General features: G+C 48.6%; 10 protein-coding genes and 1 non-coding gene across 11 annotated transcripts; 6 read left to right on the top strand and 5 right to left on the bottom strand.

Annotated features, from left to right (window-relative positions):
* Positions 1-176: 176 nt before the first annotated feature.
* Positions 177-1,398, top strand: V1508DRAFT_434108 (uncharacterized protein; the record flags this gene model as incomplete). Its single annotated transcript, XM_066942010.1, has 3 exons — positions 177-756; positions 813-1,063; positions 1,126-1,398. 3 exons carry the CDS (start codon positions 177-179, stop codon positions 1,396-1,398), a joined length of 1,104 nt encoding a protein of 367 aa, XP_066794197.1.
* Positions 1,399-2,438: 1,040 nt separating this feature from the next.
* V1508DRAFT_328337 (chitin synthase-domain-containing protein) lies at positions 2,439-4,077 on the top strand (the record flags this gene model as incomplete). The annotated part of the gene is made up of 2 exons (XM_066936629.1): positions 2,439-2,605; positions 2,655-4,077. Coding segments are annotated over 2 exons (1,590 nt in total), but the record flags the coding sequence as incomplete, so codon positions are not given.
* Positions 4,078-4,854: 777 nt separating this feature from the next.
* V1508DRAFT_434106 (uncharacterized protein) lies at positions 4,855-7,840 on the bottom strand (the record flags this gene model as incomplete). Its single annotated transcript, XM_066942009.1, has 2 exons — positions 4,855-7,185; positions 7,238-7,840. The coding sequence occupies 2 exons, from the start codon at positions 7,838-7,840 to the stop codon at positions 4,855-4,857; spliced, it is 2,934 nt and encodes a 977-aa protein (XP_066794195.1).
* Positions 7,841-11,099: 3,259 nt separating this feature from the next.
* V1508DRAFT_463336 (uncharacterized protein) lies at positions 11,100-13,109 on the top strand. Its single transcript, XM_066942868.1, has 5 exons — positions 11,100-11,377; positions 11,444-11,515; positions 11,569-11,726; positions 11,784-12,827; positions 12,876-13,109. Exons 1-5 carry the CDS (start codon positions 11,200-11,202, stop codon positions 13,005-13,007), a joined length of 1,584 nt encoding a protein of 527 aa, XP_066794194.1. The 5' UTR covers positions 11,100-11,199; the 3' UTR covers positions 13,008-13,109.
* Positions 13,051-14,278, bottom strand: V1508DRAFT_422332 (uncharacterized protein). The gene is made up of 5 exons (XM_066941011.1): positions 13,733-14,278; positions 13,547-13,678; positions 13,456-13,489; positions 13,250-13,392; positions 13,051-13,193 (listed from the first exon to the last, which is right to left on the bottom strand). The coding sequence occupies exons 1-5, from the start codon at positions 14,133-14,135 to the stop codon at positions 13,171-13,173; spliced, it is 735 nt and encodes a 244-aa protein (XP_066794193.1). The 5' UTR covers positions 14,136-14,278; the 3' UTR covers positions 13,051-13,170.
* An 837-nt stretch (positions 14,279-15,115) lies between these two features.
* On the bottom strand, positions 15,116-17,364 carry V1508DRAFT_405679 (kinase-like domain-containing protein; the record flags this gene model as incomplete). The annotated part of the gene is made up of 2 exons (XM_066938713.1): positions 15,116-17,018; positions 17,141-17,364. 2 exons carry the CDS (start codon positions 17,362-17,364, stop codon positions 15,116-15,118), a joined length of 2,127 nt encoding a protein of 708 aa, XP_066794192.1.
* A 1,108-nt stretch (positions 17,365-18,472) lies between these two features.
* V1508DRAFT_t73 lies at positions 18,473-18,564 on the bottom strand. The gene has a single exon. It is a non-coding gene; the product is annotated as a tRNA-Arg (tRNA).
* A 176-nt stretch (positions 18,565-18,740) lies between these two features.
* V1508DRAFT_422324 (uncharacterized protein) lies at positions 18,741-19,991 on the top strand. The gene is made up of 2 exons (XM_066941010.1): positions 18,741-19,292; positions 19,347-19,991. Exons 1-2 carry the CDS (start codon positions 19,111-19,113, stop codon positions 19,804-19,806), a joined length of 642 nt encoding a protein of 213 aa, XP_066794191.1. The 5' UTR covers positions 18,741-19,110; the 3' UTR covers positions 19,807-19,991.
* Positions 19,883-21,564, bottom strand: V1508DRAFT_450099 (kinase-like domain-containing protein; the record flags this gene model as incomplete). The annotated part of the gene is made up of 8 exons (XM_066942482.1): positions 19,883-20,679; positions 20,730-20,782; positions 20,839-20,905; positions 20,956-21,007; positions 21,056-21,269; positions 21,327-21,342; positions 21,406-21,459; positions 21,513-21,564. The coding sequence occupies 8 exons, from the start codon at positions 21,562-21,564 to the stop codon at positions 19,997-19,999; spliced, it is 1,191 nt and encodes a 396-aa protein (XP_066794190.1). The 3' UTR covers positions 19,883-19,996.
* A 442-nt stretch (positions 21,565-22,006) lies between these two features.
* V1508DRAFT_434100 (phosphotransferase KptA/Tpt1) lies at positions 22,007-22,693 on the top strand (the record flags this gene model as incomplete). The annotated part of the gene is made up of 1 exon (XM_066942008.1): positions 22,007-22,693. One exon carries the CDS (start codon positions 22,007-22,009, stop codon positions 22,691-22,693), a length of 687 nt encoding a protein of 228 aa, XP_066794189.1.
* Positions 22,694-23,165: 472 nt separating this feature from the next.
* On the top strand, positions 23,166-24,592 carry V1508DRAFT_358317 (ergosterol biosynthesis ERG4/ERG24; the record flags this gene model as incomplete). Its single annotated transcript, XM_066937056.1, has 3 exons — positions 23,166-23,514; positions 23,572-24,246; positions 24,309-24,592. 3 exons carry the CDS (start codon positions 23,166-23,168, stop codon positions 24,590-24,592), a joined length of 1,308 nt encoding a protein of 435 aa, XP_066794188.1.
* Between the last annotated feature and the right edge of the window lie 196 nt (positions 24,593-24,788).

The raw sequence follows: 24,788 nt of genomic DNA, 5'->3' as shown, positions 1-24,788 counted from the left end.
GTTCGCGCTCCTGCCGTTTATGGACGCGTCGCAGGCAGCTAAAACAGCATCACGAATACAGCGCATACGCGACAACGCTACGCACTTGAAACATTTAATTATGAAGACTCGAGCAAGGCTCAGAACATATACCGATAACACATTCTGCACCATCCATTCGAACAATCACTACCAAGATGTCAGAGTCTTCAACAAAGGGAAAAGAAAAAGCAACAGGATCAGTGCCAAAGAATGGCGAACTCGAGAAACTAACTGCGGCAGGTTCGAAATCATACGGTCTCAAAAAGTATGAGGACGCGACGGAGAGTTTTGCGAGGGCATGCGAGATCTACGTGATGATGCACGGCAAAGACGATCCAAATCTACTGTTTTTATACGGGCGTGCGCTATTCCAGGTTGCTGTTTCGTCGTCGGATGTGTTAGGCGGTGTTAAAACAGAAAACGAGAAGACTTCCATCGCGTCTCAAGTGGTGGCACCAGTTGGCAGCCCAAAGGCAGAGCCGAGTGAAAAAGGGTTGTTTCAGTTTACAGGCGACGCTGAGGAAGCCGAAAGCGAAGAGGATGAGGAGCAAGGAGAGGAAGAGGAAGAGAACGATTTCGAAACGGCGTGGGAAGTACTTGATCTCGGGCGCAATCTGTTTGAGAAACAGCTGTCGAGTCTGTCAGATGCAGAGGCAAATAAAGAGACAGTACGTGACATTCAGCAGAAGCTGGCAGACATTCACGATATACTGGGCGAGATTTCGCTTGAATCAGGTGCGAAATATGCAGGGTCGTAATATACAGAGTACAGCTGACGTGATTGAACATAGAAAACTTTGCGCAAGCGGCCTCGGATTTGGAAGCGTCGTTGAAGTTTAAGGAGAGGCTATATGCGGAAGAGTCTACATTTGTGTCGGAGGCGTGCTTCAAACTGTCGCTTGCGCTCGAGTTTATCCCCGACCGGCCAGAGAAGAGGAGGCAAGCGGCAGAGCTTGTGCAAAAGGCAATCGACAGCGTGAAGAAGCGGATTGCCATATCAGGGGAGGACGATGCTGGGCTATTAAAAGATCTGGAAAGCAGAGTACGTGAATTGCACGTTAATTATTAATTGCAGTAGCAGGGGTTAACATTTGTGGCGTGCAGTTGCTAGACCTCGAGAAAGAGCCGACAGGCGTGCGCGACGGACAGACTGCTGATATACTAGGTCCGAGTGCGGAGGATATTAAAGACAAACTAGCTGCGGCACTGACGCAGGCCAATGACATCAATGAACTTGTCCGGCGCAAGCCGGTTGCGAATCTAGCGTCGCCGGCAACGGCGTCTGCAGCACCAGCGGGGGCACTACCAGAAGGGTCGAAACGGGTAGGCGAAGCTGGGGCAGATGAGACACGAAAGAAGGCAAAGGTCGGAGAATAATGTACAGTATAATATATATACGCAGCAGTGTATGATAATAGTAGCGATGCCAATACGAGTACAGAAGCTTGCGAGCGCGAAAAGAGGCAGCAGTCATAAGTGTCAACAAAAGTCGAGGCGCAGTCTGTGCGACTACCGGTCTGTGTAGACATGGCCGCAAATAGCCGTCAGATGAGAGAACCTCAGACCTACGAATGAGGGGGATAGCAGGAAAAATAATCTACGAACTGATGGCGTTGCAGTTGGCCAGCGCGTGGGGTTAGGGCTTATTTGATCGATTACATTTTAGTGCCCGTCTTCGGGCTTTGTCGCGTGTCGCAGTACCTCATTTCGCTCTCCATCTTGTTCAGCCCCAATATATGATTCTGTGTGCAAGCCATGGTCACTCGGTATTTTGTATGCATGCTTCTAGAGTGCACCTAGACTGAGTATGCAGCTGCTCTGTTGACTTCCGCATTGACAGTCATTGGTAGGTCGGCTGTGCGTTCGTATTGTTGTCGCCTCCCCATAAGTAGACTTATTTTGGCTTTGTCAGACGTCTCCAAAGCTTACGTTCTGTGGCTCGTGTTGTTATCACTGTTCCGTCAGCTGCTTTTATTTATATTTATAACTCTCGCCTCTTCTGCTTCTACTACCCCTTGCTGCAGCCTTTGTCGCTGTTGCCCTCATCCTTCCCTACCTTATGGACCACCATGATCTACTCCGTGCCCTGGAAACCCGGCGACGTACGTCCTGTTCTGTCATTACCCATTATCCTCTCATGCGTTCTAACACTCCCAGATCGCATACACAGTTATCCTCGCCTTTGTGTTTACCGCGGCCGTTCTGGAATGGGTACTCTGGCTTGCCGCATTCCTCTACTGTCTCGTCAAGGTTTATATCAAAGCTGAGAACAGGAGTATTCGCGTGTTGGTCGTCCTCATCACGATAGCCTTTACGGCGCTCCGGTATGCCCCAATTCCATGAAGCGTTTGCTATGTAGTCATGAAGCAACTTTATGTGGCCTATGCTAATCTTGAAGACTCGTGTTTTTGCCCGTCATGCTCGTCACTATCCCTCTTCCGCCGCAGTTCAGAGGATACTTCCCCGCGTCTCTCGCAAACTCGCTCCAAATGTTTGCCTGTGTGACCTTTTCGATCCTCATGGCCGTTCCGTGGCTGTTCTGCATTTACCATTTAGTAAAGCATGATATAGGCAAGGCCGCGAGGTATTGCATGATCTGCAAGTGTGCGACGGACACAACTGACGTTCACTAGAATAAAAGAAACGCTCAATGAGGAAACGGCGCCAAAAGTTGTTGTCGTCATGCCATGCTACCACGAAATCCCAGAAGTCCTTATGCACGCCATCGACTCTGCATGCGAATCGGATTATCCCAAGAGTTGTCTGCATCTTTTCGTCTCCTTCGACGGCTCCGACATCGACGAGCTCTATCTCTCAACTCTCTCCTCACTCGGCGTGAAGTTGCCGCTAAAAGAGTATCCCATCAGCATCGACCTTGATTATCGTGGCTGTCGGGTCACAGTCTCACGCTTTGTTCACGGCGGCAAACGGCATTGTCAAAAGAAATCGTTCAAATTGCTCGACAAGCTATACGCGAAATACTTGCTCTCCCGCGACGACCTATTCATTCTCTTTATCGACAGCGACATTATCCTCGACAAGTTCTGCATCCAGAACTTTGTCTACGAAATGCAGCTCAAGAATGCCGCAAAAGAGCCATCCAAACGCGATCCGGATATGCTGGCCATGACAGGAGTCATCACGTGCACGGCCGAGAAACGAACATTTTTGACGATACTGCAAGATGTCGAGTACGTCCATGGCCAGCTCTTCGAACGTGCTGTCGAGTCCACGTGTGGCTCCGTGACTTGTCTTCCCGGCGCGCTAACCATGCTCCGGTTTTCGGCATTCAGGAACATGGCAAAATACTACTTCTCCGATGAGGCAGAGCACGCAGAGGACATGTTCGATTTCGGCAAATGTCATCTCGGCGAGGACCGCTGGCTGACTCACCTGTTCATGCTCGGTGCACGCAACCGATACCAAATTCAGCTTTGTACAGGTGCATTCTGCAAGACCGAGGCCGTGCTTACATACCGCTCACTCATGAAACAGCGACGTAGATGGTTCCTCGGGTTCGTGACGAATGAGGCCTGCATGTTGACCGACATACGTCTCTGGAAACTGTACCCAATGCTCTGCATTGTCCGGTTCATGCAAAACACCATCCGCACAACTGCACTCCTCTTCCTGGTCATGGTAGTGTCTGTCGCAACAGGCACCCAGACCATCACACAACTCCCACTCGCGTTCATGGGCGTCTCTTTCGGCCTGAACTGGGTCATGATGCTTTTTTTCGGGATTCGATTGCGTAGACTGAAAGCCTGGCTCTACCCTGTCATGTTCGTCTTGAATCCATTCTTCAGCTTCGCCTACATGGTCTATGGCGTCTTCACCGCGGGGCAGCGCACCTGGGGCGGGCCCCGCGCAGACAAAGCTGGCGACGACGAGGAAACAGGCAAATTTGACGCAGACGAAGTTTGCGACCCGGTCGATGTCGTTGCGAGGGAGAAAGCCGCTGGGGCGGTTGCAGTCGTGGTTGCAGCGGATGACGGCAAGAAGAAGCGATTGACTATCCATCCAAATGATTCCGTTGTGGGCAAATTCGCGACGCCAGTGCCATACATGTTTTATCATGGCGGTACATTTCATTTGCGCGAGTTGTACGCGAGATCGGATACGGATTTGTCTGTGCTAACAAGTGCTGTATCGAGTGTGCGGGATGTGCGAGAATTGTATACTGACTGCGGGGTTAGTCGACCAGAACGCGCACAGAAACGGTATTGGTCATCCCACAGACGTTCCGAGACCCTGTCTGGCGACTTAAGTCAAGCGTCGCCGCGCGACCGGTGGGTTGGTCGTGCCATAAGCACGGACTTTGCGAGCGAGCAGTTGGACTATGAGTACTGTTCCGAAATCCACGGGTCAACCTCATCCTGCTCCGACAACGACGACCAAAAAGCGCAGCAGTACAGCTGCGAGTCGGACTCGCTGCATTCGATTTCTTCTGAGACCGCACTTGTCCTGTTATCCGCCGAATCGCAAAAATCGCGTCCCCGATCCGATGCTGGGTCATCTGTGCGACGGCCAGTGCCGCGAAGAAGAGAGTCCGTCGCCACGACGCGGCAATCTCGCTGGTTGGACTTCACCCGATCCTTTTTCGAAATGGACGATCCTCATGGAAACGGTCACGGTGAAGGGAAAACGTGGATATAGTCCCTGTCTTTATCTTTTATGTTAATGCTTAGTTAGTTGGTTTGGATCTATTTTGTTAATTTGGTTATCGATTTGAGAGCGTATTGAATATAGACTGTACATTAGTATTCATTCTCGATGTTTAATGCTTAATAAAAGTTTGATTGGTATGGTTCTAATGTACATTTTTAGTAACATCTAATGTTTTCCCTTCTTCTTGGTACCAACCACTTTAAAAGCACTATTCCACCCCTCATTCGCACCGCCAGACGTACTAGCAGTCTTCAGTGCTTTTGCATTGCCTTTGACTAAGACCTCGTTCCACCCTTCGCTTGTCTTGTCGTCGGTTTTGGATTTTACAGCGCCATCGCCGGACGCGTGCGCCAGAGCGACCAGAACCTCGGTGTTGCCTTCGACTGCTTTGCGTCGTTTGACGAATTCCTCAGCGAATCGCCGGCCATCCATCGTTGTGGAGTTTGCGTAGACTGTGTCGGCTATGATTTCGACTGTCTCCGGGGCAGCCAATGGAAGCGACAATAGCATCGTCAATAACTCCTCCGCATTGACACCAGAATTAACACCTTGGAGCGTCGAACGGCACCACTTGAAAAACTCGTCTGCCGAAACAGACGGTTTCACGACCCCAGTCTTGCGCGACGCAGTCGCTGTATTGACTGGCGTAGACACAGTCCGGCGAATCGTAGTCATGGGAGCGGTCGTGGCCGACGTCGCTGTACCCGCTTTTTTACCACCCGGTCCAATCGTCGTCCACGCACCGCCAGAAAACGAGTTAACTGTTGCAGTAGTTGTTCTGCTCACGCTAACGGGTGTACCCGGCTTCGAAGACATAATCTCGGCGTACTTTCTTCCTTGTGCAGTCATAACTCCAGGCGTGGGGTTCGAATTCGCGACAGCGGTAGCAGCCTTGCGCTGTCTAGCATCTTCCTCCTCCTTCTGAATCTGCGCCAATGTTTTCTTCACACTAGGTACATTTACAGTCTTGGCCCAAGTCGCGGACCTTGGCAATCCCGGCGGAATGCTACCACTATTCCCGCTCAAATCATCGGTGACAACGTTTCCATTCGTCAAGTCGATCTCAGCAGCCTTACGCTGAAGAAGTCGTTGTTGCTGTTGTTGTTGTTGTTGTTGTTCTCGTTGTTCTTGAAGTTGCTTGACGCGCGCCTCACGTTCTTCGATTTCTTTGAGAGACTGCGTTTTAGTCTTTTTCTCCGTCGCGCTCTTGGCCCACGGCGCGATGGGCACGGAGGTATATGCTGTAGGCGACGGCGTCAATGTAGGAGAAACTGACTCTCCGCCAAGTTTTGTGAGGAGGGTTGGCGCCGGAGGTAACGGCTGCAACTTGTGCTTGCCACTAACAGCGGTTGTTGACGAAGGCTTGGAAGCTGATGCACCTGACGTGGCAGTCCAGGAATTGTCGACCTCGGGCGCGCCCCATGAGTTGTCGACCATAGCAGGGACATTCCAGCCTGCATCTTGCTGCTTCCCAGGCTCGGCCTCTAATTTGACGTTGATTGGTTCCAGTTCGGGAGATAGCACTGGACTTGGCTCGTCTGGCTCCGGCTCGGCCTGGGCAATCAGCTCAGACTGTGATATCGGGGCTGTAATAGTTTCCGGCACTACCGCTCGTTTCTCTTCTTCCGGCTTCACAGGCTCATCCACCGGAAACTGAACCTCCTTATTTTCGTTAGCCCGCTCTTCCGTAGTATCCTGTGTATGCTCAAGTGTCGGATGCTGTTGCTGTTGCTGGAATTGCTGCTGCATATCCTGATCAACCGGCGGCAACGGCACCATAAACGGATCAATCTCATTCCCAACCAGTCCCGTAAACTCCGCCAGCGTATAGTACTCATTCTCCTCCATTCGTTTGATCTTCAAGTCCGGGGACAGCCACTGGTTCAAGTACCAGTCGTGCATCATCGAACCAGGGAACGGACCTTGCACGACACCACTGTTGTCGAGATATACCCACTGAATTAGAGGTGCCGGCACAAGGATCGGTGGCAGACTGAGGCCTGGTGGAGGTGGTGGGAATTGCTGTTGTTGCGGGAATGCCTGGTGGTGAATCGGGATCGGAGAGAATTGGTCGTCTGTCGCGCCGAAAATTGAGGGCATAAATGGGTCATGGTCGAGTTGCTGCGGCTGTGGTTGAAGCTGCGCGTGCTGCGAAGTCCGAGTTCCGCTAAACGGACTCCACGTCGAGCTCACTGGCTGGTTAAACGGGGACGAGTAATCTGGCAGCGAAAGTGAGAGATTGCCAAGTGGAGAAAGGATCGAGTCCGCCAGAGGCTGATTCTGCAGTGACGGAGACGCGATGGACGCCGTAATTGCATCCAGGGCAGGAATCGGAAAATGCGTCGATGTTGAGCGCACGCTGTTTGAGCTGCTGCCTGCGCTGACGGGGAGCAATGGCGTGTGAAAGAAGGGACTTGAAGACCGCATCTCGAGCTCGCCGTGAAGATCATTGAAAGATAGCGGAGTCTCCGCCGGCGGTGAAGGAGATTTTTGGGACTGTATCTCCGTTAGCGGGCTCGCAAACCTGTGACAAGCAAAACACACTCACATCAGTCTCACTCAAGCCAGTGTCTGGGTACAGTTCTGGGGGGACTAATGTCCTAGCAAAGAACTTCTCATATTCCATGCTCCCTTCTCCGGCCCTGCCGCCAGCAAAAGATCCCAACAGGGATCTTGCCTTGGCAGCCCCCGTCCCTACAGTAGGCAGAGAAGGAAAATTAGCAGGCGGAGATTTGTTCAGAAGTCCACGGGCCTTCATCTGAGACCACACGTCCAGCAGTTCCTGCCGCGAATACCGCTTGCCATTCTCATTATGCGGGATCACAGGAGCCGCGTCGTCGAGCGTGGTCGCACCGAAAGCTTCAAATTTCGGAGAGGACGAGGTCTCAGGCTCGTTCTCGTCCTGATGGAGCTGCTGCGATCCCGAACTCGACACCACTGTTGTCCCAGATATGGTTGACGTCGTGGGAATGGTGGGCGATGATACATGACGGATGGACGATACTGCAGACCAGGTAGGGTATTTGGCTAGTTTCGGCTTGGAGGAGTTCGTCGGTGTCATCGTGCTCGGACCTATCGTCCCTGTGAAGGGCAATTGTGCCGAGGAGTGGACAGAGGAGCTGCTGTTCGAGTGAATTGGTTTCGGACGCATCCTGTACAGCGACGGTTGTTAGCACATGCTACGGGTCACAATTAGGCATTAACGCTCTCGTTAAAAAGACAGTAATTAAATGAATTTCAGAGAGTAGACATGATATTGTATAACTAGATATTTTGGGAGAGTACGCCTGTTGCGACCATGTTTCACGTTCTTCCTGACCTCCCACAAGAAAAATATTCTCCAATATCCTGCGCCGTAGGCCTAGTTCGTGCGCGTTCACGCAAATCAAAGTGTTGAATGCAGCACATGACAGTAAAAAAGTCAAAATGAATGCAATTGAAATGGATCATACCACTCAGGACCGAAGGAAAGCGAAGGAGAGTGCGACATGATAGTAAGCTGATTCTAGAACTTGTAGCGACGTTTGGATATAAATAAAGGCGACGGATGCAGGTGTTATTGCAAGACGAATGCCGGAAGTAGTCAATAGAGTATCGGACCTGATTAGAGAACACGAAACAGGCAAGTACGAGATTGTTGAAGGCGACTGCTGGGGAAGGGATGCCGGAATGATCGAAGAGTTTCACAAAAGCATGCGAGAGGGAGATACCTCAAATTGAGCGCACTTCAACCCTGACCCTGAAACCATCGCCAGTCCTTACTGCTGGGATGAGGTAGTTTCTAAAGATGATTATTCCTGATCAGGCACAATTTCTTACTGGAAAGCGCGTAATCATTAGTGAGTGGGAAAGCTGCCAATTTGAGCCTTTCGAGTAATTTCGCGTAACAAAGCCACTTTAGACGGCAATCATCCGTCGTAGAGGAGTACACCAAGAGTATCCAAGCGTACACGGCAAGTCAGCCCGTCATCCAAGTGGCCACGAGACATTTGAACTACTCAGATATGCTGCCGTATCTCGACGTGGGAATGATATATGAAGAAGAGCATAGGATTACGGAATAAGAATGCGAAATTCTCATTATTATCTTAGGGACGGAAGGGGCAGTTATCGACAATGCCTTCCCTGCGTTGATTTGTCGATGCAGAGATCTAATGACTTGATCTTTCAGGCATGCGAAGCATACATGATCAGCATTCACTACATTCCGCATGAGCTGTTCTTGGAAAACGCTGTCTGCAGTTCACTTTTTGCTTCTTCTAGCTCTAAATGAAGGAATAATTCAGTCCTGTTACTGGGCCCTAAGAACGGGACGTTGCCGGTGTGCCTGGACAGTATCAGTAAGTCAGGACAGCACGTATACGTGATCATCATTGAGGAGTGGGTATTTGTACAGAACCCCTACTTGGCCGCAAAGATCACGACCTTACCTCGCAGTCATACTTAAGTTGCAGCGGCTCCCTCGTGGACGCCGACAGAAGATCATACGCATGAAGCATAGGATCCCGTAGATGACAATCCATTATATATCATTCATTGAACTGGAACTAACAGCGGCGCAAGGACTCTGACTGCATATAACGCTGGTATGCCCTGATTTTGACACGCTCAGCGGTCGCTCCATGATGTGAACATGTCTCTTCACCATCAAGGCCGCCCATGGTGATATGCTCTAGTTTCTGGGAAAAGCTCTACGTGAGAGCTTCGGTGTGGAGGTCGCAGGTAAGCCGACATGAGAACCGACTTCACATATTGTGTGCCGCTGGAAATGAACTCATGAATCACAAGACCGTCTTCCCAATCCCAACAAAACATCATGCCACACTGCCTAGAAAATTATTGAAAGAGATATTGAATATTAACTTCATAAATTCTATCATCCATATATCACAGTTATGGAACAAAGGACATCGCAAACCAACTTTCAAATTACGAGTAACCTGAAACCAACACACAGTACCGAAGACCACACACAACGTTATACCAGCTACCAGCAGTTGCAGACCGGAACTCCAGGTAGCAAAGAAGCTATGCGATTCCCTTAGATCTGCTGCGCTCGTCCAAGCTCATGGCGAAATGCCCGTCAGTAACCGATCGGTCCAGCGCTTAACGCTTGCTCCGAGATGATGGGGCAGAATATTGGCCAAGATCTACCTCGCAATGTATACTCGGACCACGAGCCACGGAGACCGAGAGCGTGCGCGTTAACGTGTTTCGAAGCATTGTCGGGGCTTCGAGAGTGACCTCGGGACAAGTACGTACCGCCCCCTTTGTGGTCGATTGCAACCCTGTAGTGCCCTGATAGCATAGGCGCGAGAGAGTGCAATAGCCCATGAACCGGCGACCAAGACAGCTCTCCTGCCGTCGCCCGCATGTAACTCATTCATGGGCGAACCTCAGGCGGACTTGAGCTGACGGCGCCTATTGCAGCTTTTGGCTAGAGCCTCGGCGCCAGAGACTAAGTCGACTCCCTGAATGGCCTCCTGTAACTTCGCATACCCAGTACCGGGCGACCGGGCGGTTCAGGGTCCGCTTCTCTGAGTAGTCAGGTGGTCCTGACGTGTCTGCACATCGAATGGTTCCGGTGATAGCAATATTCTCCGGTGTTCCGATCGGCACACGCAGACAGAACATTTCAAAGTGCACTCATGGACGCGACCGTCGGCGAGCACCATCTTGCCAAAGATGTGGAATTGAAACCAACCTTACTGTACAATGCCATTACCAATACGAGCTTTTGATAAGTATCTTCAAAATCGGGAAACACAACGCGGGTGATAACGCTGTATGCTTGCAGCCCAAAAGCCCAGTGATTTCACCAATTTGGATACTTTGTCATATTGGGTACATCCGGCATCAGGGACTTGGCCTTCTACCCCATTCCCAGTCCCAACCTGCATCTAGTTACTAGATTTCCTTCTACTCGACTTAATATGCTGCAAAATATTCGCCATAACGTTCTTCTCAAGTTTTAAATCCATAATCTGTCGCTTTATCTTCCCCTCCTCAACTTCAATCTCTCTTATTCTCTTCTTATGTAACATATCATGCTCTTCTTGTAATGCTCGCTTCTTTTCCTGCACTCTAGCCACCGAAGAAGCTTTTGGTCGTGGCTCTGCCGTCGAAGCGTCTGATGCCGACGACGGTCCGGTCTGCTGTGGCGATTGAGAGTGAATATTTTTGATTATGGCCTGCTTTACAGCCTCATCAATCGGCGTGGCAATGGTCATATTGTGTGCTTCCGTAATTTATATCACTGGCGCTCAGTAAGCAAAAACCAAAAATTGCATGTCCGGTGGCGATTGATAACTGTCAGTTCGATCAAGATTCAAAATAAAGTTTGGAGGTGAGCGGTGTAAAACATCTCATCACCGAGTGCATCACAGTAGGGCTAGGGGCCTCCTCTCCCAATCCATTGTTGTTGGCATCGAAAACACACATGCTAAAATCACGTCTCTGATTTTCCTGTGACCTGGCGATTCACCTGTTATCAGACGCGTGGTAAGTATAATGGTCAACAGACGTAATCTTGTCGCGAACGCGTATGCGCGTCTGCAAGGCGGTAACACAGGCATGCCGGATGGGGATTTGCCGGGGGAACAAATTCACTATGACGCGAATATTACTGTTGCAAACACAGAGGATACTGTCGATGACGCATTCGCGATATACTCCTATTACATTTCCGGTTAGTATTGTGTCCATATGCTTGGTATCAGTGTAGGCCGTGCCAGTAGTAACGATGGCTATGTAGTTACCGATCATCTCCCTAGTGACATCAGACGATCGCTGAACTTGATTGCGTCCCTAGCGCATAAATATACGGGCAAGTCAGACCATGCAGATTTATTGTACGTCTATGCTAATAGGCAACATTAGCCCCAGCAAATGACCTTGAATTGCTCACCGATGCGGTAAACAACGACCAATACGGCACTGTCAACGAAACATTCTCGCGAATAAAAGATGTCGATACAACAACGATTCTAAGTGACCGTAGAGAATCTCTTCGTGAAGCAGTTAGAATGCTACAGGTGGTACGTCAATACAATTCGTTCTAGGCAAATTTCTGGTTAACGTGACGTGTGATTCAGCTACGGCGGCATTACAAGAAGCTAGACACTGAGATCACTAAAATGGAGAAAGCAGCACAGGTTCCTATTACGTCGAAAATAGTGCCGACGAGATCTTCTAAAGTTAAAGCAGGCGTTTCAGCGGAGTCGTCCGAGGTGAACACGTTAGCTACCGGTTTGACAGCCAGCCGCGAGCAGATCAATTCTCGTCACAAACAGTCTGCATATGTGAAAACAATTGGGCGGGGGAAGCTTGTATCTGTAGCTCAAGTTGCATCGTCACTCAAGCCAGTTAGAAAGCTTCGACATCAGACTCCTCGTGGCCAACTAGGCGACTCTACGACAGCTTCGAACAGAATCCAGCAACAGGAAGATGAGACTTCATCATTATCGACATTAAGACGGACATGCTATGCGCAACCCGGTCAACCACCGCCAGCCATTTCCACGCGTGAAAGATTGAGGGAGAGTAAGCAACCACCGGCAGCTCTGAGAGAGTCAAGCCTAAATATTCGACATTCCCGACGTCGTCAACTAGAAAAGTTTGTTCCTGAATATCGAGGAAGTCCGAGACGTGAGCCACGGCACCGCGGCCGCAGAAACGAAGATTCTGAGAAGCTCGTCGAAGACTCTAAACGAGCACTGAGAGCATCAACAGAGAAGGCCAGGAACGTTACAGCTGAGAATCCCAGAGCAGTCGCGAGATTACCATTAAAGACCACTATCAAGAAAGTTCCTGAGAGTGTATTGACGGATACCAGAGTAATGCGACATAGAGGCAGTGCCGGCTCCACTCAATCTATGCCAAAACATACTGTATTGTCAGGGCAGCAATTGAAGAGACCGTTACAAAAATCTTCGGCTACGGAGAAGCGCAAGGACGTCAGGCAGGCCATCATACAGGAGCTATATAAGACGAAGCAGGTACAGCATGAGTCTCTGAAGCGCAAAGCTCAGAAAGAGATTGAAGAACAGGAAAAGTTGAAAAGGCTGAACTCGGGTCAGAAGACGTATTGCATATGCAATGATGTCTCGTATGGAGATATGATTGCCTGTGATGATAAGGTATGTTCGAATGGCGCTGGATATATAGTTAAAGCTAATTTGGTTTAGAAATGCAAAATCGAATGGTATCATTTAGGTTGCGTCAATATGAAAAGACCGCCGAAAGGAGAATGGATATGTCCGTTATGCACGGAGCGACGGAGAAACCAACACAAGCGAAGAGCTCGTTCGGCGTGGTAGGCGCGAATAGCTTATGTATATTAGTGAATTGGCATTGAACTGAGGCATATGTATCTGTAGGTGGACAAGGTTGTATTTATAGCAAAATCTAATACTATACGGATTGTCAAATTAAACTGGCTAACACATGATACATAAGCTTATTATGGCATTTGCAATTTGCTTAGTCGGACTCAGATCCGGAATCTGTCAATCACCTATCAGTCAAGCTCCAAAATCGTGTTAACAGCATTGGGTCGTACCTTCAGCGTCCTGTTCCTCCTCCTGATCCGCCGCGGTAGCGCCCATCATTATTGCCATCTCTGCACCTTGTAGTATTTTCCGTAGTTCGGGATTCGTTGGCAAGACAAGATCAATCGGCTTGTCTTTTAGCTTGTTCCGTATCCTGGATAGACAGTAAGTCGTAATCAATCACTGCAGTCAGCATTGAGAGCTCAACTCCACATACCTTGGATCCGACCCAGCATCGATAAGCATCTCCACTATACGACGCCACCGTTAATAGCCACCCAAGCTCCAAAATTCCACGCAAATCATACCTATAGCAATTGCATGCTCCGGCTCGTCCTCAGCATATATCACCGCGAAATGCAGCGGCGTATTCCCCTCCATTCTATTTATGGGATCAACCTCGACGCCCTCAACATCCAATAATATATCCAAACATTCATCTAATGTCCCAATTAGTCTTTTTGCACGGCGTTCTGATCTGTGGCAACACCTACCAGATCCATTTATCGCCGCGACATGTAACGGCGAATTCCCCAGCGAATCAAAAGAAGTATTTATGATCTCCGCAGCCCCGGGCCGCGCACGCCCGTCGTCAGATATCCCCAACACCTCCTGTAGCAAATCAACATTATTTCTTCGTGACGCCTCAATCAGCAACTCCGACGGCTTCGCGCCGTCAGTATCACCAAGCGTTGCCGACGTTGCATCCGACGGTGCGGATGATCCGGTGTTCGAGAGGGGTAAACTCGAGGATGATGAAGCCGGGGTAGACTTTTTGCTGGATAGCGATTTAAACATGAGTTTCGATACGCCGCGGCTTATGTCGTCAACTGAATCTGGGGCTAAGAGGGGTAATCGTCCAGTGGGTGTGGTGGATATTGGTGGATCATGAAGCATACGTGGGGCCACACGTTACGCGCGGCTAGGACGGAGCACAGCCTTGTGCGGTTTAGCTCTCCGTTCTGTGCATACGTAAATTTGGCGGACTTGGTCCACCAATATGCATTGCCATATCAATTAAAGATCATAGAAAGTATATGTATTCGTTTATCAGCCGCGCAGTACAGTTTGCAACTAATCCGTCTCACTAACGCATGACTGAAGTATGACTCGCTCAGTACCGAACTCAAGTGACGCACAAACCGTGGTAGGTAAACATAACCGACTCCCCCTCTCTCATGTTGACATAGCCAGCAGTATTCGGGTTCATTCGATCATGTCAATCCAGACTTCCAAACCATCTCCCTCAACACATACAATTGATAAATGTCAAAATCATACTTGTATTATATAAACGACACGCGTGCACCCTCCTGCTCCAAACCGCCCGGCAACCAATACATAATACAACTGCCATCTCTCTCACATAAGTACACACCAGTCTCCTCAAAGTACAGAATAAATTTCGGCGATACAACACGCACACCGTCTAATTCAAAATACCTAGTTTAGAAATTAAAAAAAAACAAAGCAAAAGCAAAGAAAACTTGATGGCTATGGTACAGAATGACGTTGAAAAACAAACATGAAGTGACTGATTGACGAAAGACATGAATAAACTGCAGAATGAAGTGCAAAATCTTATAAGGAAAGAGATAATATGTACTCCACTATTACTTCACAGGAAGCAATAACGAACAAAAGTAAAGACAGATTAACAATTTGAACACACAAAAAGCCTAAAACAGATCAGCTTCATATGCACGAATAAAGTGAATACATATGCACGTACCTGAGGATGAAGTTCAATAAAAAATAACACGCCCTAATTCACAAAATCCACGCGCATAAAGCGGACGCGTTCCAAAATGTATGAAGAGAAAAACCAGTAAGAAAAATCCCAAGCATATCTAAAACAATCTAATGCCATCATTCGACTAATGCCGTCGAACTTCAACTGCCCAACCTTCGATGCCAGTGCCTTGAGCACCAACTTCACGATCGATTCGCGTGTTCTGCATACCAGCAGCATCGGCAAGCCACTCGTGATTGGACATGCCGCCCGCATCTGCTCTCCTTTCCGGATTTAGCTCCAGCATGGGGAGCATAAACTCCGAGACCATCTGCGAGTCGAGCGTGTCGTGGTGGTACTTATCGTGTAAGACGTCCGGTAGAGCCCAGGCGCGCAGCTTGTGTATATTCCGCAGTTCACCCTTTCTATTGAAGAATTCCAAACTCCATTTTCCACCCATCGCGAGATGCCTCGGGAAGCGCCCTAGAAGCTCAATAATCTGAGCAATATGGTCGTCGTCTTTGGAATACTTGCTTCCATTTTGCGGGTCAAACAAATAGTCACCTGTGATAAGCTCGAACACCATGCATGCCATTGACCAGATGTCGGTGCTAGCACCCCAACGTGCACCTAGTATAACTTCAGGAGAACGGTATTGTCGAGTCTGGATATCATTTGTGAAGTGGTGTGAGACCCAACAAGCATTACCGAGATCGGCGATCTTGACCTTGACAAGGTCATCTAACTGGGGCATATGCATAGAGGATGAGGACACAGCAGAGACATTCGAGCTCGATGATTCTTTCGTCAGCGAGATGGTCGACATGCCATCCTCAAGGGCCGCGGCAGTCTTCTCCCTCTCCTTGTTCCTGGCAAAATCCTCCTCATCGTTGCCATTCACGTGACTGCCGACAGAACTCGAGATCTTCGGGTTTATCGGCGACATGACCAAGCTATCAAAGTACGAACCGCCATTAAACGACGTGGCCAAAGGCGAGGGCAATGGCTGCGACCCAGTAATCAATGTCTGTCGTCGAGACCGTCGTCCCACACGGTCACCACCACCACTCGCCTTATTCTGTCGTCGACGTGCTTGTTCTTCCTCCCGCTCTTTCCGCTTATTAGCCTCTTCCTGCTCGACTATCCTGACAATCTCCTCCACATCACCGATTTCGATCAACACGTTCTCAGGCTTCAAATCCGTGTGAATTATTCCGCACTCTCGGTGCAAGTAGTCGAGACCTAGTAGCACCTGTTTCGTGATCTGCTTGACAAGTCCGATGGGCACGCCGCGATGGTGAAATCGTCGAATGAGACCAAGCAAATTCTCTCCCAAGACCTCAAACACCATGCAAACGTGCGTACCGTTAGGACCGACGTGTTCGAATGAATCTAACAAGGACACGACGTGTGCACGGCCGGGATGGGATGGGTTTGCGCTCACAATTTTCTCTAACAGCTTAATTTCGTCAAGGGCAGTTTCAGTGTAGTGAGAGGCTGACCGGACGACCTTTAGCGCAACGTGCCGATTTGTGACAAAGTCTCGGGCAAGCCAGACCGTGGAGAAATGGCCCCAGCCCAGCTTGCGAACGATCGTATATCTACCGTTCTTGAATGTCTCGCCAATGGCAACAGGATGGTATCCGCCTTTGCAGTAGTCTTCGAGCGCTTCTTCATCGTTCGTTGATGCGGAATCGGACGATGTGGATGCATTGGATGAAACGGACACATCACGAGAGGTTGTGGTCTTGTTGTTTGCTGGAATAGCACGAGACGCGGAGGTAGACGGGGAAGTCGATGCAGAAGATACTGAGGAGTACGAGGGTAAGATGGAAGCCGACGTCATACCGGGCATCTGTAGTGGGGTCGCGAAAGGTCTCTGCATACCAGTGACTAGCGTAGGCGGCAGTCTATGGTTGTGGACAGCACTGTTGGATGAAGGGGATTGTTGCATTGACGAAGGTGCATCCATAGATGCAGGCGGCGTCCCCGTGTTTGAGATTGGAAACCCACCAGGATGTGCCATCATATCTGACGCTAGTAGTGACCTAGAGACTAGTGTGTAAGCTCTTACTTTGATTCAAACCGTAGAGAGCGCGCAATTGGCGGAGGCTGATACACCGTGCATCTGCTGCGCACAATAGGACAAAGCGAGCGATTAATGACATACCGAAGACGCTGGGGGGCGGGAGAAGGATCGCAGTAGTTGCCAGGTGCCACGCTCGCGCAATTGGGTGTTGTGGTAATCGCAGCGGACGCCGAGTGGACGGAGACCGAGACAGAGGCGATGGCAAAGGACGGAAGAAAAGATTGGCTGGGCTGGCGAGCGAGGGACTGCCGTGGGGGGGGATGAATAGGCAGCTGCGCGGTGGTAGCGGTCGGGGCCGAGGCCATGAGCTGGCGAGGTGAAGGTCTAATAATCTGTGGAGTGGCAGCGCACAAGAAAAGAAGTGAAGAGGCCGAGTTTCGTGATGCTAGAAGCTGACGGGGTGGGAAGTTCGCTACGATGGCGTTTTGGAGTTTGTCAATCATTCTGGCAAAATAACGGGTCTGGCAACACGCACCGATGAAGCTAGCCAGAAAACCGCTGCTACTCACAGACACTTTTTGCGTTGTAAGTGGCGGACAATTAAGCCGTGGATATGCCTACCATTAGCAGGAACAAAAAGGGTATGAAACTGTGGCGCAATTGACTTGTGCCCGTACAGATATGCGTGAAGTATCAATTGGTTGCTGGTCAATAATTCACCACCAATTATGAGTTGTGCAAGCATCCAGAGGAATCGGATGACATTAGACACTATATTATAGAGCAAATATTGATATCTGGATAGCCAAATAGACAATAATGTTTGGAGGAGGAGTGCAATCAGGGTAGAGACAGCGGCACAGACATTATTACATCATATGTCTTGCATTGATTGATACATAGAGTCCGGCATATTATTATGCAGTGCATGTCTCGTAGATAGATAGCACCATAGATAGCACCCCTTATAGTCTCATTCCGCACTAACCGGCAAAAATTAGACGGAACAGTCTGCCAACAAGCGCAGCCCAGTGGTAAATAGTGCCCTATCCTTCTATGAATACAAGGTCGCATTCAGCGCGGCCATCGGAGATCAAAGTCCGCTGCACGCGAGTGGCAAGCAAGCTCTAAACCCCAACCCTTCCTTTTAGGGTGCGGTGCGCCGGCAGCGGTAATTGTCTCGCTTGCGCGATGACTTCCTTCTATATGCTGGCCCGTAAACCCTGATTACAAGGAAATTGCTCTGGATGTTTCCAGATGACCTTGACGAACAATGCTAATTGCTCTTTTCCTTGTCCGTTTTCGAATCGCCTCGACCGCCAGAAACCTGGGTTCTGGGAAAATAATAAGCGCAATCGACGGTGTGACAGTACGTAGTGAGAAAGAGATGCTCCCGTAAGTCATTTGCAACCTTCGGCATAAATTGCCGACATCCACATGTCGATAGTTACGGCACAAATGAAAAAAGAAATACGATGTTGACAGGACTCGAACCTGCAACCTCCGGAAGATGTCAAGGCATTCTTCACCGAAATCCGATGCGCTCACCATTGCGCCACAACACCGTCATATAAGAGTTATCCGGCCTGGCTCTCTCTGTGCACAATTGCCGGGTTAGGGTACTCAATCACTCATTACACTACCATATATGCTATAGACGGACCAATGCAGCAACAAATAAGGCAGAAATATGCCTACAATAAATAATTATGCCATAAGCACTACACAGAACCTTGAATAAGTCTTAGCATAAGAGAATATTATGCTTAGTAATTTTATTTTAACCGTTTCCTACACCTATATAATTAAAAGACGACAAAAATCGAATTATTTTCAGGTCGGCATCTGATTGCTTGGCTGCGGTAATTAACCTTTCCTGGGACGCGTTCTGTTCTTCAGGGGATCTGCAGTTGGGAGTTCGAATCAGGATATGTGACGTCGGTCGCCAGTTAGGCACATGCTCGCGAGATCAAACCGCGTTTTTTATTTTGACCTGGAGCGAACGTATATCACCGTCAGACAACCGAAATCGCAGAATTTCTTATCTCGCAGAGGAGTTCGCACTGCGACCATTTAGATTGGCATCAATTTGCAGTATAGAGATCAGTAAGATGCGAACTCTAGATCGACTTCTGATATTTTACCTCTTGTCATTCCTAATTATCGCGATTTCAATCACACTCACTGTCGCTTCTATCGCCACTCCTCATTGGCTAAATGCCAAATTCTACCCCGAAGACGAGAACGGCGAGCCGTTCCGTATAACTTACGGTCTGCACGAGAAATGTTCATCGTGAGTTGATCATAAGATGGATCAGATGAGGACCTTTACTGATTGAATCCACAGAGTAACGCAATCATGCAGCCGATTCCCGGAGTTAGAATGCATCAATGGGGATCGCCAGTTTTGCAACATCTGGCGCACGACGTCGTTCATGATGTGGCTATCCTTGGTCATCCTAGGCCCTACCGTCATCTCATACATAACATTAATCTGCAGCTCAAGACAGAAGCGGGAATCCGGATGGCACATGATTTCGCTATTACTCTTTTTCGTTGTATGTGTCCAAATCATCGCCATGGCTGCCGTTGTGCATTTGCTGCGGACCGATCCCCATTTAAAGAATCAGAATTGGAAGTTAGGCGCGTCGTGGGGCGCCGCGACGGGATCATGGATCGTCACGTTGGGGTTGTTGGTGTTGACGATTGTGGTTGGTTTGAAAACTGTTCAGCAGTATGGGTTACTGCCGACAACTGTTTCAAGACCTAGTGTTGAGAGGCCAATGCGTCGTACGAATATGTATTAGCCAATGAGCACGATTCAGTCCGTATTGTAAATAGGTGGCGAGTATGATGGTGAACTGCTGTAGGCAGAACTAATTTTTGAACCCTAGTTGTATGACAAGCGCACTCTGTACGGGTATAGCAAGGATCATTTAGTCAATCGATTCTCACTGAGTGTCAGGAGCAATGTAATTAATATCTATTACCGTCTATCTATCGTTTCGTCCTCTTTCTATTCCGTCGCTCCTCATCATGACCATTAAGCGGAAGCACTAGCTCGTTCTCATCTATTTCGAATGCGTAGGTGCCCTTCGGCTTCCGTTTATCTCCATGAACAAGGTTAGAAGGTTCCGCCTCGCTGTCATCGCTCCTGTCTTCCTGTCTGTTCGAACCATGTTGATTGCTGGCGTTACTGCGGAACTCTGGGAACGTGGGAAGTAGACCCGGGTCCAAAGCTTTGGGCCTCTCCTCAAAGTATTCGTGCTGCAATGCCTCCTTCGCAGTGATACGTTTATCGGGGTCATAGGTCAACAAATCGTTCACCAACTCAATCGTGGCTCTTGACTGGCCCCGTAACACCCTATCCAACGTATTCGGTCGCAGGTCATGTAACCGGAAATTACGAGCAAGTGGAAGTGTCCTGAAACCAGGCCAAATCCGTTCATTTGGCGCGCCAAGTAGGTCGACGATTAAATCAATCTGCTGCTTCTCTGATTCACCAGGCAACAACGGTTTGCGACAAGTAAGCTCTCCCATAATGCACCCTGCAGACCAGAGGTCGACCGCAGACGTATAGTTTTTAGTGCCGAAGAGAAGCTCTGGGCTGCGGTACCAAATAGTCACAACTCCCGGTGTCATAGGACGGTCAGTGTGTGAGCGAGCGAGGCCGAAGTCGGCTAAACTGTGTTAGTAATTTGCAGCGCATTACACAACTAGAACGGCATACCGATTTTTAAAATACCTCGAGCGGTAAGAAGCAGATTCGACATTTTTATGTCCCTTGGTATTTCTCTTAGCATTTTAGTCTTCAAGTGGCACAGTCCAAAGTCAGCTACCTGTGGATGATTCCACGTTTGTGGATATACTCTAGTCCTTCTAAAAGTTGTTTCATAAGACATTTTACTGAACCGAAAGTTAGTCATTGGAGGAATGCTCTATATGGGAAATCATACCCTCACTGACAGAAAATCTCGCTTGAGAATAGTCAATTAGATCTGCCAAATCCTACACAGGCGTCAGCGCCATTCACACTCGTTCGTGTTTCACACACACATGTTCAGCATATTCCATAACCATGTACACCTCATCCAACTGCGTCTCGCCGACTGCGACTTCCAAAACCCGAATAACGTTTCGGTGGCGCAGCGACTTCAGTAAAGAGATTTCACGCAGCGCAGTGTTGGGTATACCATCGCGTTTCTCGTTTGCAAAGATTCGAACCGCTTTTAGTGCTACTATTTCATTTGTTCGTCGATCTTTGGCGCGGCTTGACAGAGTTAATAAAACATGCTCAATTATTCACACTCTATTAGCCGAAACATACTGAACGACTCCGTAAGCTTTTGTTATGTTAGCTCTTATTCCCGTCCTTCCCGCGGAGTCTAGCTAATTAAGATACCTACTTCCTTCGCCTAAGCGATTCAATTTGTCAAATCGATTTACGGATATTGAAGAGCCTGTAAATTCAGTCATTGTAAGCAGAAATTCCTATCTACAATTAGTGGCGTACCTAGAAAGCCTTTGTATAGCGAAACATTAATCGATTTGTTTGTTATCGTCATTAGATCCGGTACCGGTGACGGCATTGCAACCACTGCGGTGGTTCGTTTTGCTTCTTGTGCTGTTGAAGAGGACATGACAGATTCCCGGTATGGTTACATGAATGCGTTGTTGATATGTGAAGACAAATTTGAGAAAGTGTCTATCCGCGCTTCACGCCCTCCTCAAAATTAGGTTAGTTAAAAGGACGACGTCCTTGTGCGGCTGACAGTGCTTCGTGAGTAACCCAAATACGCGAATCCTTTGTTCTCGAAGATCAACTATTATTTCAGTTATCCCGATTCCAGGTTGTCTCAATTGCCCGAGTGTCCTCATAATCGTTTGAATTACAGTGGTTGATCGCATGCAAAAGAATATTCGTGAATGCTTAGGATCTCTTACCGCCACTTTTCTCGGATCACTCCACTAATATCGATCTCTCAATATACTATACTTTTACGAACAATGGACCGACACACTATATCTCACTCTCGTACACGTCAGCCTCGTACCCCAGAATCACCGGACGTCAAGCTCAGCAAGTCACTATCATATATTCTTCGACATGGACCCGCGAAAGAGAAGTTACCAATACAACAAGACGGATACATGAACGTCACGCAGCTACTGAACCACCCACGGCTTAAGGGCATCAATTTCGCAGACATTCGGCGCGTTGTCGACTCGAATTCCAAGAATCGTTTTAAGTTAGAGCATAGAGGACATGATGGTCAAGAAACCTCGAATCTAGATGATCCGACCGGTTGGTGGATCCGTGCCAATCAAGGACACTCGTTCACAGTCACAGATCTCGAGCTCGAACCAATAACAGACCCGGAATCATGTCCAGTAGCGATCCACGGAACATACATGGAAGTATGGAATAAAGCTATAAAAGGTCAAGGGTTATCAAAGATGAAACGGAATCACATCCACTTGGCAGCTGGACTTCCAGGAGAAACTGGCGTCATTAGCGGAATGCGGGCGAATTCGGATGTGTATATATACGTCGACATAAAGAAGGCTATAGAAGATGGGATTAGGTTTTACAAGTCCGAGAATGGGGTTATATTAACTGATGGGAAGGACGGCGTACTTCCGCCTCAATACTTTGCCAGGGCCGTGAACAAAAATGGTTACAGTCTGCTGTAGGGTCACAAAAAGTAGCATTGAATTGTGCGAAGCGTTATGTAAGGCGTCTTGTTACGTTGTCTAACGAGGCAATCTCCGCATATGTGGAGTAGAGAGAAAGGGTTTGCTAGTGCAATGGACTCAATATATTCTTTGCCCTAATAACAAAGGGTGCGGTTTGTGCAGATGGTCTGGCCTAAGGCGAAATACACTCTAGCTAAGCTGAGTGTGTAAAGCTGGTTACTGCGCAAGTGCTATCGGTTTGAGTCACCGAATACGAGGCGAATACGGATGCCGAGAGCAGTCCTAGCCCTAACCCAAAGTCCAAATTCTCGACGACACTGTCGATGAACACGAATACGACTAAGGAACACAAGCTTTTTATCGACAGTAAATATTGATTGTCGTACTCAGCCTCCCGCCTCCATATAAGTACAGCACAGCAGTCAATTGAGTCTACTCGATCGATATCTACCAGTTCTGTTTCAGTATCATGTCTGCCGTCGAGACCTCCGAGCCACTGTTGGACCAATCTGAGGTTTTGGCCGCACAGGAGACTCCAGCTTTCGCAGTAGGGCGAGAGCTGAATCCCAAGACCACTAACGAAGATTTCAGTGGCGTTCCTGGAGCGCTTGGAATTACAATTGGACTTCCGACTTTAATATACGTTTTGTATTATGCTCTGGACGCAGTGCCTGGAGCGAAGGTGATTGACCTCTGCGCATTGGAAGGCTATCTGTTATGGTTCTTCGGGCTGGTCGGATTGTTCTATATCGTCCCTGGCCGAATATTGGACGGAACTACTTTGCGTGATGGTAGCCACTTGAAGTACAAGATGAACGGTGAGTGAAATTTGTTGCGAAAGCCAAAGAATGAGCTTCCTCTAACAGCCCTTTTAGCGCTCAACTGTTTCCTGGTCGTGCTTGCCATTTTGATTGCTCGTGGTTTTATCACCCATGGCGAGCTTCCAGAGCTCGTATTTGTCGCTGATCACCTTTTGGGTCTTATCACCGCTTCTATCGGGTCAGCCTTCGTGTTAGCCTTCTTTGTCTACTTTAAGTCATTCGGTAATCCCAAGACTATCCTCGCGTATGGAGGCAACACCGGCAAGCCAATCTTCGACTGGTTCATTGGCCGTGAGCTTAATCCCCGCATTGGCATGTTCGATATTAAGTTATTCTGCGAACTGCGACCTGGCATGTTCTTATGGGCCATCATCAATGTTGCGGAAGCTCATCTCCAGTACAGAAAGTTCGGTTATATCTCCGACTCTATGATCCTCTCCAACATTTTCCAGTTCATCTATATAATCGACAGTTCTATTCTTGAGGCCAAGAATCTTACCATGATAGACGTTACGACTGATGGCTTCGGATTCATGCTTGCCTTTGGCGATCTCGCGCTAGTGCCGTTCACGTATACACTTCAGACCAGATTTTTGGCTACGCACCCTGTCAACTTGACATGGCTAGGCATTGCTGGTATTGTTACCTTGAAAGCGATCGGATACTACATTTTCCGGTCCTCCAACTCTCAGAAGAATGCATTCAGAAGTGGGGACCGCTCTGTTGCACGTATGTCTACAATTTCTCCTTGCTCAGGGCATGTATGCAATTGCAAGCTAACAGTGTTACAGATCTCAAGTACATCGAGACGAAGTCAGGGAGCAAGCTGCTCATCAGTGGGTGGTGGGGTATTTCCCGACACATCAACTACTTTGGTGACTGGCTCATGTCGATTGCGTGGTGTGCGGTGACGGGTTTCAATACTCCCATTACGTACTACTACAGTCTTTATTTTGCAATTCTTTTGATTCACCGTGAGTCAAGAGATGAGGCTAAATGCAGCGAGAAGTATGGCGACGACTGGAAGGAGTACAAGCGGATTGTGCGATGGAAGATTATTCCTTACCTGTATTGATGGGCATTTATAGATCGGCGTTGTATTAGTCTTGTCAGCTGCGCTGCTTGCAAAACAATGAATGTATTAGGAGAATCAGCCCAGTATCAATGCAGCAAATCTAATAAATACAATGACTAGACAGCTTGATCAACAATTACCCAAACAGGGAAGTACTAACGTCACTTGCAGCCGATCTCGGAAAAAAAATCGCTGG

The sequence above is a fragment of the Lipomyces doorenjongii genome (assembly GCF_038497915.1).
Source record: "Lipomyces doorenjongii strain NRRL Y-27504 unplaced genomic scaffold V1508scaffold_49, whole genome shotgun sequence".
NCBI lineage: Eukaryota > Fungi > Ascomycota > Lipomycetes > Lipomycetales > Lipomycetaceae > Lipomyces > Lipomyces doorenjongii.
This window is presented reverse-complemented; position numbering and strand designations above follow the sequence as displayed.

What these genes read in the sequence shown, in the direction of transcription:
- V1508DRAFT_422324 (XM_066941010.1), top strand. Translation starts at nt 19,111, where the DNA reads ATGCGAACTCTAGATCGACTTCTGATATTTTACCTCTTGTCATTCCTA. An exon ending in CTGCACGAGAAATGTTCATC is followed by an intron (nt 19,293 to 19,346) that starts GTGAGTTGATCA and finishes TTGAATCCACAG; the next exon opens with AGTAACGCAATCATGCAGCC.
- V1508DRAFT_422332 (XM_066941011.1), bottom strand. Translation starts at nt 14,135, where the DNA reads ATGCTTCATGATCCACCAATATCCACCACACCCACTGGACGATTACCC. An exon ending in CGCGGCGATAAATGGATCTG is followed by an intron (nt 13,679 to 13,732) that starts GTAGGTGTTGCC and finishes TTGGGACATTAG; the next exon opens with ATGAATGTTTGGATATATTA. An exon ending in GGAGCATGCAATTGCTATAG is followed by an intron (nt 13,490 to 13,546) that starts GTATGATTTGCG and finishes GGCGTCGTATAG; the next exon opens with TGGAGATGCTTATCGATGCT.
- V1508DRAFT_463336 (XM_066942868.1), top strand. Translation starts at nt 11,200, where the DNA reads ATGGTCAACAGACGTAATCTTGTCGCGAACGCGTATGCGCGTCTGCAA. An exon ending in CCTAGCGCATAAATATACGG is followed by an intron (nt 11,516 to 11,568) that starts GCAAGTCAGACC and finishes AGGCAACATTAG; the next exon opens with CCCCAGCAAATGACCTTGAA. An exon ending in CAGTTAGAATGCTACAGGTG is followed by an intron (nt 11,727 to 11,783) that starts GTACGTCAATAC and finishes CGTGTGATTCAG; the next exon opens with CTACGGCGGCATTACAAGAA.